Source organism: Hetaerina americana, unplaced genomic scaffold (assembly GCF_022747635.1).
Source record: "Hetaerina americana unplaced genomic scaffold, ioHetAmer1.1.p SCAF_5, whole genome shotgun sequence".
Taxonomy (NCBI): domain Eukaryota; kingdom Metazoa; phylum Arthropoda; class Insecta; order Odonata; family Calopterygidae; genus Hetaerina; species Hetaerina americana.
The window spans coordinates 7950001-7965975 of record NW_027287095.1 but is presented as its reverse complement, the minus strand read 5'-3'; the positions used below and the strand labels follow the sequence as shown (position 1 = coordinate 7965975).

The window sequence follows — 15975 nt, the reverse complement described above, 5'->3', positions numbered from 1 at the left end:
ATTTGAAATGATGTTCAAAATGACATGACTGGAAAGAAATAAGTAAGTTCATCTTTCAGAAATATCTGAGCTGAGAAAAGTTGTTAAAAATAAAAAAAAACATTAACGACTTTGATACATGACCCTTATATACGAGTATGTTAACATCCTCTAGTATTTCATCGCTACGCTTAAAGTTTCCTTTACTGAGTGAATGTGTCTATTTTATTTCAGCTGACAGAAATGACTGCAGATCTCGCAGAAGAACACTCAACATCAACATTGGCTGCTGAAAGATTGGAAGCTGAAGCAGCCGAGCGGATTCGTTTGGAGAAAGAGCTGCAAGACTCCCAGGTAAGTAGAGGGAATGGATTCCTCTTTAAATACCGAGAAAAGCTACCCTTGTGCATTTTTCTTTGCCAAATTAGAAACAATACTCTTAGTATGGAACCTGGTTTCACAATACTTAAATGGTAACTACTAATAATTACATGAATAGGCACTTGATATGTGCATTAATTTATTTATGAAAATCATTTAGAAATGTTTTCGAGTGCCAAAGTTTTTTTTCTGATTATTGTATCCCACGAAACCTGATTGATGTTCAATTCCATCCTCAATCTGTGCAAATGTTGGTGAAAAGAACAATAATCATATTAATATCATCTGTAGGTTAATGAGTACTGTTTCAATTCACACACTTTGCTAACTGAATTTGTTATTGCATGCTTATCTTTTAGTTTTTATATGGAGTGAAAACAGACTTGAAAATTTTCAATGGCATTAATTTTAATTTAAGTGAAAAAGCACTAATATCAGTATTAGTTTTTGAATGCATAGGTTATTTTATAGTATTGTACTTTGGCAATAAGCATACAGGTATGTAACAAAAAGCTGGAAATGTGTCAACTCCTTGAACTATGCTCATTAATATCTCTTGAGATGTTAGGAACAATTTCAAATTTTTGAAATTTTGGATTTAAAAAAATGTTGAAAGTCTAGTAAGCAAAGAAGCAAATAAAAATATGATTTAAGGACCTTGAATATTTTTTGATAAATTTTGCGGTTAAATTTTTGGTTTATCTGCATGTATAGTTTATTATGTATTATATTATGTTTATTATTACTGATGTTATCCATTGCCCTCTTGTTTAGGGAAAAAATAAGTTACTCCAGCAATCGTCTGAGCGCCTGGAAATGGAATTGCTCTTTTCCCGAGCAGCTGGGATGAATGGTGATGTTGGAGGAGGTGGAAGGGGCATTGGAGATGACGATGAAGACGTAGATGACATGGATTCGGGTGCTGCATTGATTTACAAGCAGAGGTATGAGCGTGCAGCGAGGGAACTTGAGTTTGCCAAACGCCGTCTTCAGCAGCAGCATGAAGATGACCTCGAGCAGTTGGTTGGATTGAAGAAACAGTTGGAAAAGAAGGTTGGTTCAAAGGTTGACTCTGGCTCCGAATATGGCTCATTAGTCCCTTCACAAAAATTTTTATATCCTTTATCTATAGCTTCAGGAAACTTTAGATTACCAATTAGACCTGCTTGCAACAGAGAAAACCATTTACCTGGTGTCCCAAAAGTGCACTTGAGTGTTTGTAAAAAATGTTGTTTTAAATTGTTTTTTATTATTATAACCATGGAATTATCATTTATTCTTCATGAGGATATCTATATGCAGATTTATTGTGAGATATACCTGTTGGGTAATGTACTGGAGAATTTTCTCCACATATCACTTTGTAGATATGTATTATTCAACATCAACTCTTGGGTCAATATGAAACATTCTTCAGTTTATATATATCTCAATTATTGCATAGCTATGAAACTTGATATATGTATATATATATATATATGTATACGCTAGTATATGTATATATATATATATATATATATATATATATATATATATATATATATATATATATATACTAGCTAATGTATAATATTATAATAAAAATCAATGCCTATTTTCATGCACTTTGTTAAAAATATCAATGGATATTTTATTATTATATAACTTTGCCATAGATAATAGAAATAATGGTGTAGGTATGGTGGAAATTAAGCTATAATTTTATTAGATGTGTATATGTTCAGTAACTCTTTATGTCCTGGTGGTAACTTAGACAATGATGTAGGTAATTGGCAAAAATTGGAAGAAAACAGTAAACCCTCGCTAATCAGGACTAAATGCTAATTGGGCCAAAGGGATGCCGAATGAAGTGAAATTTGAGGTAACTGGATTTGACACATTTAATCCAATGGAGAATTTTTCACCACAATTCTTTAGGGTGCTGAATCGCCGATGACTTAGAATCATATGATGAACAGGAAGCCTCATGTTTTAAGGGCTCTTATTTAAAATTGACAAAATTCTATTTAAATAAAATGCATTGCAGAATGTCCTCAGAAATTAGCTCAGTTATTCTCGAGAGATTTCAATCAACAATGATAATGAGTTATTAGCTACTTTATAATTGATATCATTCCATTTATTTTATCTATATACTAACATTAAGTGAATTGATCAGGTTTCCTTGCAATAAATGTTTATCTTTAGAAAATTGTGCTAGCTTTCTTTTGTAAAGTTAGAACTGTTGACACAATGTGCAATGAACCCTGGTCTCAGGCATGCCATTCCCTGGAATATACCATCCACAGAAGGAACATACTTACCCATCTTGCTGAAATATTTAAGGATTTTCAACTTACCGTTTTCTTTGTGACAACATGATGTGGTAAATGGCATTCAAATTCTGCTAGGTTGTTTTGAAGGTAGCTGGATTCTGCTTACAAATTAAGTTGACCATGTTAACTGCTGTTGATCAATGAATAACACTCTGAGAGTCTATGTTTTCATTCTCATGTTCATTATGGTAGAAATTAGATGTTAACTATTTCATGAAATAATTTATGAAAATAATTTATACTATAACACTTAATTTATGTTAAGATTATTCCTTGCTGAATTGCTAGATGACTTATGGATCCATGCTGCTTCCGAGAATGACCGTCGCATTGGTTGATTGTTAGACCTTAGATGCAAACTTATGGCGAAGTTAGATGAGAGTTGATAAAACACTTGAGCATTTATCCTATAACTGTGAATTACGATGGAATCATGTTGATTGGAATGAAGGGAGGAAGAAGTTATGCGGAACTGAAGAGGGATTTGTTATAGTGTAGGGTGCTAGGTTGTGTCCTGTTAGGCCCTTCCAGTTTGTGTCCATCCAAAACCGTAAACGGTAGACTACCATTTTTATGTAGACATAAAATTTCACAATTTTTTTTAACATGACCTTTTTTGATGTGTATTAAATATTAATATTAATTCCATAGTATAAGGATGATTACTTAGTCATTTCGACCCCCCCCTTTTGGACAATATCGATATAAGATATGGTGATAAACTCACTTTCACCCGAAGACGCCTCCAGGGCTGAGGGCGAAACAGTTGTCTAACAATCAACCTGTGTGATGGTAATTCCCGGAAGCAGCACGGATCCTTCTTCAGATAGATGTCACAGAAGCCATAGGATTAGTTGCAAGATGACTATTATATCAAAAATTATAAGATAGGTACTGATGCAATTTCTCTAAAATGATTCTATCCAACCCAAAGTTTGATACAAATTGCAGAGATAAATTTGATGATATAAAATGATTGAAGAATTAATTCAGAGGAAAATTAAAATCTAGAAAAACTTGTAAAAAATTCATGTATATTTAAAGTACACTTAGAAAAGGTTAAGCCATTTTAATATGCATTCATACACATGGATCCTCCACATTCCATCATTGGCTTATGATATACTAGGCTACAGAGGAAGGGTATAGGAGGAAGAGGGAAATGTTTTGAAAAGGCTACATATTTTTTACTTTGCTTCCTTCTTTAGAGTTTTGGAGCTGCTTACAAATTACAATCTTTGGAGAGTTCTCAAATACCCATAATATTATTGCATGTGTCCAACATTTCATCTATATAATTTATGGTAGTATCCAGTCTCTCCTGAATCTTTAAGATTTTTCGAAAAGTTCCTCTTCTGGTTTCAAAAATGAATTTCCTGCTATCAGCTATTTCTTCTTCTGTTAATGTTTATACACCCAGAACACTGTCATCAACATCAAGCCGGCCCTCAACATTTTTAATAGGCAAAGATACAAGTGAAGTACAAGTCTTATATTTACCCTGCTGTCTACAAAAGTTCCCGATAAACTTTAGGTTCAAATTTCATGTAGGGGAAATCAAGCATTTCTTCATAGAACATCATTTTCCATGCATTTCCAATAGTGAATTGTTTCACCTCCCTCCAAGAATCAAGCCAATTAAAGCCCACAGATTTTAAATTATAATATTTTATATTTATTATCATTTTCTGTCTCTTGTTGTTTTTGATCTTATCATAACTTGACTCTAGTGTGTGTAAAACTTCATTTAAAATCTTTTGCCTGCACAACCTATTGCTTGTAATAATTACTCGTAATAAAGAAGTTGCATTTGGAGGAAAAGCAGGGAACTTAGCCATTTGTGCTGCACAAATTATCAGTGTCAAAATGGAAGGGGGACTTGTCAAAACTAAAATCACGTTTAACTCATCATTTTGAATCCCCTGATCATCGACTTGGTGTTACACAGCTTTGGGAACAAAGTGATTGTGGAACCAGTTCTTTGTGATAACTCCAGTTAACCATGCACTTGCTGAATGTCTATAAGGATAGGGAGTTCATTAATCATATTCCACCAAGCTAAGGGGTGTGGAAATTTTCCTTCAACAACACTTCAACCTGCTACTATCATCTGCATTAGCACGCAGAAATGTAGAGACCCTTTCCTTGCTGAATTTTCACCCGGGAGCCTTTTATTCCCTTCGAAAAGATTGTGTTATTTATAACAAAGTTCTCAAGGACAGGTTCATTTTATGTGCATTGTACAATTGACATTTGTAAACCATATTGATCCATCAGTGCTTGTGATTTTATCATAAATGGTTCAAACGCACCTCTATATGCAGTCATGCCTTCACCGGACACTCTTCTGCACAAAAATCATGTCTCCCATATCACTATAACCAACCACTTCTGGCAGTGAAGTTCTCTGCATGTTTTTGGCAAGTTCTGTTATGTATGTATGATCTTGTTCTTCAGCCCTGAGGATGGAAAATGACTCGTTTGTCGAAAAATTGGCATCATCGATGGAGGAACTGACCCGGTGGAAGACCTAAATAGCCTTTTTCTCTGTTATGCGTCTTGTTTTTCAATGTCATCAATTCCTAGACAATTTGATCCGTGCTGCACATACCTCCAAATGATACTTCCTTCTAGCTTTTCATCTCCCGATAACATTAGTGTTTTCTGAGGCTTCTGGTTAATATTCTGGTGACTGAAGAATTAAACTTGGTATTTTTTCACAAAACTTTACGCTACCACTACCGTTGGATGTCCCCTTTGCGTCAAAACAGATAGTAGTATAATGAATTTTTGTGAAAAAATGCCAAGTTTAATTCTTTAGTGATCATGAATGTCCACAAAGTAGAGCATGAAACCATTGAATTCAGTATACTGGTTGATGTCAAATTTGAGGGTATAAAAGACCCTGCTTTCATCCTTTTTCTCATCCTTCAAATCAGACACAGTCCGTACAAAACTCAGACCAAATTAGCAACAAGGAATGCAGCTTCCAACTTCTAAGTTACCTTCACCTTGTCTACAATGTTGTTTTCTTTTAGGGCTACACTTTTTTGCACCATTTTACTGCCCAAAGAACTCAAAATAATTAGATTGCATTCTGGCAGTTACAAAAGCACATAGAAAGAACTTGCAGTTTATCGTAAGCAAGTGTGTCACGACTAAGCAATGTGTGTTATTTTGATGAACCAGTGAATTTTTTGCCTCATATAACATTGGTAATTCATAATTTACAGTAATAATGGTAAATGATGAATTGTTTGAATATGATTTTCATTCATGTGCAGAGAAAACTTACAAGCAAAACATATGTTTCAGATAAGTTCCGTAGTGCAGCCATCTTGTGATTTCGTAATAAACCACAGTGATTGCTGGTTCACTCCTTAAAAATGGAGGATTTACTTAATTACAATATAGATTTATTACTCCTGAATTAGGCAAACCTAAGTTCCACAGATAATTATTTTCATATCTCAGCTGCCTGCATCCTCAATAGGGACTATCAAGATGTCCATCCTTTTTGACGGATATTATTGATTTTAAATCTAGATACTAGAGAAATACAAATTTCCTACTTTTATGAAGTTAATGTAGTAGGGTTACTATTGAAAACATGATTTTGAAAGCATAGAAATAAAACCTTGTCAGAATATGAGATATTTTTCACACTTTTTGTATTAGGTTACATATTATTGTATTTCCTCTACTCCAGAATGGCATTGACTGTGAGACACAGCCATAATCAGTAGTGGATATCTGGTAAAACTATTGAAGTGCCATCTGAAACCTGTTTTTCATTCAATTAATTGAAAGTAGACCTGTTTTCATTGTTAGTTTGTAGGAAAGTTTTTTTTTAAACTCCCTCAGAGAAATGGGAATGTTTATTAACCCATGCAATATTCCATCTTACAGTTAACTGATGCTTATGAAGAAGTTGAGGAACAACGCCAGGTGGTTGGTCAGTGGAAACGCAAGTCACAAAAGTTAACTGGAGAAGTAAATGACCTGCGCCTTCTCCTGGAGGAACAGAACTCCCGCAATGTCCTGCTTGAAAAGAAGCAGCGCAAGTAAGTCTTATTTAAGTTGTCAGGGAAAATATAATTCAGTGGCACCAGAGTCTGGCAGAACAGCAAAGTGGGAGATATGTGGGTTCTTAGTCAAATTAAGAGAAGCCAAGTGAAGCTTTTGATGGATCCTAGAACTAAGTTTGTGGTTGTTTTTTGTAATCTCAGATGCATCATGAGCAAGTCCATGGCTAATTGTGAGTGTTACCTCATCAAAGAGGGAGGAAGAAATACAAATACATTCATATTAATAGCTTATTGATCCATGGAAAGTAAGAAATATATGTTAATCATTAATATGTATAATAAATTAATCAAATGCCAAAGACAGCCTCAAAATTTATATATTAATACATTTCATAACATATAAGACTCAAAAGCATAGTCATGTGTGAGTTTCCGGGCTTGAATGCCATGTATATCTCCCAATTCATGAAGAAAAAAAGTTCAGTGTATATTGAGATTTACTAACCAATATACTGGTAAAGACCGGCAAAACATGGCTTGACCATGGATGAAGTTTTCTTGGGTTTCCAGGCGGGTAGGGTAATCAGTGGCCAACTTTGGCAATGGCTAACTCTGCCATCATTCTCAAGGTTCGAGGCCCCAATTTTTTAATTCTGCCTCTGGTTCTGGCCATTTTAAAATTCTATGCCACAGGTTGTGTTCATTTTGCATACATAGCTCCATGCAGTTTCTATTCCTCTCTTCACCTAGTACTTACTATCTTCTCAGTTGACAGTGGTCGGAAATTCGTCTCTGATCCCATTTGCATGTTCTTTTGGCATGCATAGTAACTCATAGTTGATTGAAATATAATCGCAGAATCTGCATTGTTTCTAGCAATGCTCTGCCATGAAATCTGTGCATAAAAATAACTTTGTAAATGAATTCCAATGTTTTGAAATGAGATGTAACACCCTGCTGTTTCTATGTTTTCATTGATGTGGGAATGCAATGATTGCGATAATTCATGACTGCGAATCTGCAATGGGCTCATTGCCATTTGTCAGTGGCCATTCTGGCTACTTCCTCACCCACACAAAAAATTTTAATGATAAACTCACCTATAAGAGTCAAGAGTGCTTTGCTAAAACTCTATTGTAGTGGAGAATGCAGACTTACTGCCATTGTACACCCCAAGGGAGCTGAGCTTAAAGTTGGGAGCTGCACCATTCTCATCTGAATGGAATACTTGATTTCATTGGCTTTTGCCTGATTAAATGATACATATATATTCACACAATGAATAAATCATAGCTTGAATGTTAGTACATTTGAACTCATTTTCTTGAAACCTGTTTTGCTCCCTCTGTGAGAGTGAAGCAAAAAATATATCATGCAACTTATCATTTTTACATAGCAGAAGATAATTATGGAAAGATTTATTCAAAACTTCTCTTTTGCAAAGATATAAAATGCAATAGACTACTTAAAAAAGCATATTAATATTAACCAGAAGTTAAAAATGCAATGAAAACTTCGTTGCAATTTTCCACAGTTAAAACTTTATTGCCGACCATGGTTTCGATACACTGTATCATCTTCACCTGAAGATGATACAGTGTATCGAAACCATGGTCGGCAATAAAGTTTTAACTGTGGAAAATTGCAACGAAGTTTTCATTATGTCTCGATTCCACAATATCACGCCTGACTCTTCACTTTTCGTTAAAAATGCAAATTTCAACTCATTATTTTCATCACCGGCACACCTTATTTTACCATATGTTGAGGGAAAAAAATGAATTGTATGTGAAGGATATTACAGCATATTCAGAAACTTTCAAAATGTAAATGGTGGGATCATTCAAACATTTAAAGGCAGTGCATTTTTAGAAGCTATAGTTGTAACCTAATCATCCTCCTCCCCTCTATGTTATTCCTTATTGCATTAATTATTATTAAATTGTTTTTAAAAATATTTCCCAGTTATTAGTGGTTACTCTTTTTAATGCTCACAGGACACTGAAGAATGACTTTGTGTAATTCCGAATCATATACCAAGTTTATAAATGGAGTAAATAGGGAAAGGAAATTTACTATTATAATTCTCTATGATTAGTCACTCAATGAGTAGTCTTTATAATTTATCATTGCAGTGGTCTAATAATATTCTCCAGGGTTTCTGTTAGTTGATTTTTTATCTCATTTTTTTAATTGATATGGAAAACTTTATGGATCATATGGGAAGTGTATTATGCTTATTCAAACACAGCATTCTCTTCACCTTTCACTGGTCACAATCAGACATCTGTTCTCTTCCCCCTGTTTATTTGTGATTAAATGAAGTTAAGGCCAGTTTAAGTGGATGGCTATGAGTAAGACATCAACATGTACATATTCCCTGACAAATCTTGACACAACCCACAGGGTAATAATTGTTTATATAATAATATTACTATTAGATTTAAAGGAAAATGTGGGATTTGATCTAGAACTTCCGTGGCATTCTACATCATCCAGCATGAAATATATACAGTTTGATATTTTCTTTGTAGGTTAAGTTTTGTATGCAATCATTGTATCTTGAGTGTATCCTATCTTAGGTTTTCCAAAATGTAATTGTGTCACATTTTCTATTCTTTACAAATGTTTTCGACTTTGGGAGACAAGGCTTTCCCTGCCTCTTTCATGGGAGAAATTCTAAATATGATGTGAGCAAATGAAATATGAGTAAACATTTCCTCAACTTTTTATTTCAATAGTTCCCCAGTATAGGTTTGCTCTGTGGAATCAGGTTTCTTCAATTCAGCTTTAATAATTATTTTAATACATTTTACCCTTCTAATGCTTGATATAATTTTGACATTCAAGTGTCCTGCTTTCCTTAAGGAGTCTGTTATGCTGCCTAACTCCCTCTGAGTCTGTATATAAAATAAGGGGGTTGAAATTTCTTTTCCCATGAGTGAATGGTCATAAATTTGTTTATATGTAGATGGGAGTTCTTCTCCCACTAGTATTGCTGAATTTTTGAAAGAGTCGTACAGTCTATTTTACAGCCAGTTCTTTTAGAAGGAATGAGAGTGAGATGGTCACATTTCCTTGGGGGATGTACTAATATACTTTCACAAACTCTGTACTTTTTCCATCAGTTATTACTTTTTTGGTATTCAGAGTGAAAACTTACTTTTATGAAGTTCGTACATTCAGTTTATTGCTTGGTATATTTTCAAAAGCTTGTTTAAAATATCTTGATTTGGCATTTCCTTCTTCTTTTTCTCTCCCCTTCTTTTAGTATGTCATGAGTCAATAAACCCATTTGTGTTCATAAGGTTCACACTTTTAGAAAAAATCTTGGTTTTTTTAATAGCTTTTTTACAAACTAGTATATCATGTTATTCTCAATTTCACCCTGAGTTGTTTTGGATGAGAGTAATGTGAAATATTGTTCAGTCTTTCTGTTTAGGAAAACATTTTTTCTCATTGTAATCTAGTCTAAATTTTACCAAAATTTGAACAACTTTCTCTTTTAAATACTGTCAATCCTCTCCAAATCCATAAGCATCACATTCTATAGCTTGTTTGCAAATATCAATCTTTCTATCAGTATCCTTAGACTGACTATGGCCTCCCTCAGTTCTCTGTCTGTCTTCCTGAATGAGAACTAATTATCTGACAGATTGGCATAATTTTATCATTCATTCCTTTGGCTGATTATTTTTGTTATGGATCCATTCGATAATTAGGAAAGTGCAGAAAAGTGTAATTCACATCTCTCATTTTTTATTCTCATGGTATCCTCAATCCTCGCTTGTTTGTTCCTCTGTTCTTTGAGAATCTTGATTTGATTTGCTGCTATTTACCCTCAATTTGTCCTTCTATCCTTCAGGTGATCACTTGTGTTAGAATTTATTATATAGCCCTTAAGGCCCAGTGCATCTTGCACCTCCTGGTCCTGAATTTCTTGGGCCTCACAGCTATTGAAAGTTTTCCAAATTCATCCCTGAAGGGCTTTATTTGTACTTTGGAAGCTGTGGGATTGGTCCCGACAGATTGTCTTTAGCTTAACCTCTGAGCACATTGATAACTTCACTGTTGGTTTAGTTATCACAGATGTCATTGTTTTTCTTGAGGCATTTCACTGCTCTGTCTCTCTCTCTAAACCAGTGTTCTTTGTCACCACTACTCTCCTCTGTAATTGCATTATCTCATTCCTATGCCTTTCTCTTTTATCACTATGTTCCCATTTGCATCTTTAAAGTTGTTGCATGTTATTTTTCTTTCTTTAAATTATTGCTTCACCAACTTCTTCCATGTGGCTTTGTCAACTTCATTTTATGGAATCCAATATATTTTGTCTTCATTCTTATTCATGTTTACCTACCATCAGCTTGTTGCCTCTACAGTTTGGTCTTCTGCTCATTCTAGAAGTGCCCTTGATTTGTGAGCACTGGGCTTTGTGAGCTTCCCTTGACCTCTGGGCTTTGCTCACTGTTTATGGTTACACCTGTTTTATCATTCATAATGTTTCAATTTGTCCTTGTGTCCCTTTTATCAAAAGAATGGAGTCTTATCTCCTGTGTGCATATGTCACTCTCAGCTTCTTCCTCTTCTATCATCATTTGTGCTTATGCCACTTGAAGGATGTACTGGATACCACCTTACTCAACTGTTTGTACAATGCGATTGATTATAATGACGCTTGGCATCTTACTCACTGGCCTGTGAAGTGATGTTCAAAGCCTGTTTGGAAATTTGTTGACCGTTTCTCACTGTTTCAATGGCATTTTATATAAGAATCCTATTTTATCAACCATTTTCACCTACAGGTTTGCTTATGCATTGTCCAGTTTTAATGATACAACAGTATAAGTCTGTCACATATCTCCACGATTTAATCGACTATTTTCTAGGAGAAATTGCTGATTGATTTCTTTACGTAGTTAAAATGATCCTTATTGGGTGCTGTGGATTCTCTTAAAATCCACTCCATGCAAAATGAACCACCTAACCTCCTTTTCAACGTCAACAGCTCATGGATGTTGAAAACTCAGCAGTTGGTACTTGAGAAGTTTCAGTTGTGTTTCACGCATACATTACGGGATGTGTAATTCATTCCATCACTTGCAAGTTGACAACTCAAGTAAAGGTGAAATAAATCCTGTGATTTAAGCTGTGTCCCCTTCGCTCTTTCATCAGATTCGACTCTGAGCTTCAGCAACTCCAGAGGGAGTTACAGCAGGAGAAGCAGAACAGAGAGCGGACGGCAAGGGAGAAGGAAGCAGCGCAGGCGGAACTCTACTCACTGGAGCAGTCTATGAGTGTGAGTACCACTTTCAGAGATTTACCGTGTGCTGTTTTATATCATCTCTTAGTGGGAGAATTTTTTTCACCAGTTCCTGCAGATGATCGAATTTTCATAGACTTCCACAAAATAGCAAAATTAGGCGTTTGCAGTTTGGGAAATATGGTGCCATAATCAATTATCTTTGAAATAATTTACCAAATAGTTTAAAAGTACCTGAACAGTTAGAAACACATAGCAATCAAAAACTATTTTTATTTATTTAGTGCAAATAGCTTTACCTGCTTTTGCTAAATACTTCCTGTTGTAATTTCTTCAATGTTGTAAAGAAGAATATTTTACTCTGAGATTTAGGCCAGGTAATAGATTTCAGGGTCAAATTATTAGAAAAGTAAATAACCGTTCATTTTAGATGTTGGTATGAAACCTAGGATTGTTTTATAGAATGTTTTATGTCGAAACCGAATTAAGTAAGAGTTGTGGGTGCTAGTTTATAATGGAATGGCAGTGCACAAATCCTGGATGAATTTTAATGAATGAGACCTATCATTTCAGTCTGAATCCAGTTTTAGAGTTGTGATTTGATGTTGGTTATCCCTATGCTGATAATATATATTACATGGCATATAAGCCATATGTCATAGCCATTTTGTCCTATGAGGAAATTCATATTAATCCAAATATATAGATTCTGTTATCCGGAATACATAATTCTCAATTAGTGAGATGATAATAATGTCTCAATAAATAGAGATGTAATTGATAAGAATATATTTCCTTCGTTTAACTGCAAGAGAGATGTTTTTGAAGTACCTAACCATGTTTTGAAATTTTGAAGTTTTTTGTCAGGTTTCCATTTACTTGTAGATAAATAACTTCATTAGACATACTTATTGTGATTAAGTGAATTATGGAAGGTACTCATTTGAAATAACTGACTACGCAAAGCTGGTGTTTCAATTGTCCCAGTTGATGTGTGGATGTCTGGAGAGTCGTCATCATTTTGAATTATTAAACAACGACGTCTTATGACACTGAATTGTGTTTCAGGCAGAGTATATTTCAGATATGAATAGTTTTTCCTCTGCTATTTTTTACCCTCTCCCCTTCCTAGTTTTTCTCGCGTCCTCAATCCCCTTGCTTTCCATTCTGCTACACTTAGTTGCGTTTCTTTTTATTTCCGTGTCGCGGTTGAAGCGCTTCCTGGGAGCCACGCGCGCCGCCCCGACTCTTAGAAAGAACTTTTAAAAAACACGATATATTTGTGCTACCGCGAGAATAAATATTTTGATGTCTTTAGGAAACTGAAGTCGTGGTAGTTACCAATATTTACGGCAACATGTATTTTTTTAGAGTTTCACGTATTAAATCAATTGTGCTTAAAAAAATAGAATGGCAAATATTAGCGATTGAAAACATCGTTAAATGTGAAATTCGAACTTAACAAATGGCATTCTTATGCAAATAAAGAAATTTGTTAAATGGCGGGTCCGAACCAATTGGCTGTATTGGTTTTGGTTGACTTTGGCACGGTTACACTATGCCAGCGTATCTTTCGCATGCATGTAAAAAGGTTTGTAGAACCATCGAGTAAATGACGTGGGTTTAAACAACCCACGTACTCCGTAATGTTAGAGCGTACTTGGAGCCTGCTGGAATATGGCTTCACTCGGAGAATCACGCCCAACTTCGAAAGGATGAATACGATAGGAACCCAGCTTTACCATTCATTTTACTTGATAAACGGGTTACTCCTAGAAACCTAGTTATGGATATACCTTAGATAAACCAATCTTGGCATTTTGTATGGCATTCTTGACAGTCTCGAAGATTCTGAGTACCTGAGTGTCTTTTCCCTAGGTGAGACCTGCTTTTTTGTAATCTCACTTATAATACTCCTGGAATATTCCCAACCGAGGCTTGCTCTCCGATATTACTGCCTGTTGGTGAGGTCTGGTGAATGAAAATGTACAAAATGAGGATAAGGAAAAAACGTTCTGCTTGAGTGATAACTATGCCACGTCAAGCTCCATATTCCAATTAATTACAGCTGTATCTATTTAAAAAAATTATTCAAGCTCACTGACCGACAGTAGGCTTCCTGCCTTCCCTTCATTTTTCCTGCGAATGCCCTCCCAACTCACTCCTATAAATCAGAATCCACGGATCGATGGGTCAGAAAAAAATACGCCATATTCTGAATTTCCGGGAAAAAATCAATCATGTCGCAATGCAAACTGAGAACAAATCTTCCCGCTTAAGTTTCGCATTATTTCCGATACCGCTTCACGACTTCGGGTTTAAGAAATAGCAGTGCCGTAATATTGCCTGTTCCGTATCTTTTCTTTTTGCTGCGAAGTATTTGATGTCTTTTTAAGGATTTTGCACTGCGTGAGGGTTTGCAGCACTTCCGTTTCCTCGTTCATTGTCACCGATTGAGCTCCCGATCGTGTCTCCCGCTGTCGTCTGAGATCCACTCTCTTAGGTTTCAGGGTTAAGTGCTTGTGACGACGAAGCCCTCCCCCATTCAAGGGTTTGACCTTCTTCTCTGACCTTCATTTTCAGCGAATGCACTGGTGCCTCTTACATAAACATGAAGGCGCAGGTGATTTTACTTTCTCGGTCGTGCTAGTCTGTTTATTTTGATTGTTTACGCGAGACATTCAAGAACGAATGGTTTCTCGCGAGCAGCCTTCAAACTGAAATCGCTCGTCCATTGACGGTATTCCTTCTCGACTTGGAAAATTTCCCGATAGGCCTTCCTTCAAATAGTTGATTATGACTCTATGCACCATGATCACTAATCACGGTCGAGATTTTTCTTTCGGCGAAGTTTCTTTTAAACTAATATGGAAGATGCCTCGTAAACTAGCATTCCTTATTACCCAAAGATCCTTCTTGGCCATTTGCCTCTGTTTCAATAATATATTCCTCTATGATATTGACTTAGAGCGATTCTGAGTTTCCTAATACGCAATTAGTGACGAATCATTTTTCTAAAAAAATCTCCCCTTCTCAATAGGTATGGACCATCCTCTAATATTGGGTTAATTAAAATAGATATCAACCTCCTGAGTGTGAGCATTTGGGTTAGACTTTTATTTTTAGTTACGCATATAAAAATGCCCAAGAGAACTTAATTAAAATTAATGCGGTTATGAAGGAAATGGCTCACAGTATGCGCCTACCTCTTCGAAACAAATACTCCATGTACATTTAATTCGCTCCAAAAGTTGAATGTGCATCTAAAGTTTATATTATCAGTACGTTGATTCAGTGGCACCACCTGAATAAGCCACGAAAATTTCGTCCGCATACAGCGACAGCATATATAAATTATTTAAAGGCTCGCTATTCCAAGTACTCAAAAAAAAACATTCTTATCAAAGTATAATAATTTACCTTTGTTCTTTGCCCTTTTGGATTTGGCGATTAGCGGTATTGATTTGACTGCATTTTATCTTTCGTCAAGGAATAAGCTTGTTGTGATTTCTTTTCATTGAAGTCATAACATAGCGTTTTTTCTGATAATTAGCACTCGGAAGACGTTCGTTAATTATTTCAGTTGTATGCGGCCTTCTCGCAATCAATCTATCTCCTTCGCATTTACTCGTTCCGGAGCGATGGAAATTCACCGCGTTCCTCCCTTGTACCTTCAGGAATCTTGCTTTTTGAAACGACCTTAATTATTTCTTGTCTAAGATGTTCCCTTCCTCTCGGGATTGATGACATAATTTTCTCGCCGTAAATCCGCGTGGAGTTAAACATCGAACCGGAACTCCTCTTGCGAAATCGATGGGAAGATACTTTTTCAATCTCCGTTGTGGCGAGACCCTCCGGTCGGACCCGCGCGTATCAACTTCCGACTATCTCATTCTTCCCTGACAGGCGTCGAGGGAGATCATCTTATTTCCCCTCCACGCGCGTAACACACCCGCACACGTGTGCTTATAACGCGTCGTCCCCAGTATCTGGGAAACTTCACGCCGCC

At 35.7% G+C, this 15975-nt stretch overlaps 1 protein-coding gene across 4 annotated transcripts in view; it reads left to right on the top strand.

Moving 5' to 3' along the window:
• Positions 1 to 15975, top strand: part of Mhcl (Myosin heavy chain-like) — a 740568-nt gene that overhangs the window by 627238 nt on the left and 97355 nt on the right. For all 4 annotated transcript variants that reach the window (XM_071592472.1, XM_071592471.1, XM_071592474.1 and 1 more), the window contains 4 exons: positions 214 to 333; positions 1135 to 1413; positions 6585 to 6739; positions 11879 to 12002. In XM_071592472.1, coding sequence (XP_071448573.1) covers positions 214 to 333; positions 1135 to 1413; positions 6585 to 6739; positions 11879 to 12002 — 678 coding nt within the window. The remainder of the gene's footprint in view (positions 1 to 213; positions 334 to 1134; positions 1414 to 6584; positions 6740 to 11878; positions 12003 to 15975) is intronic.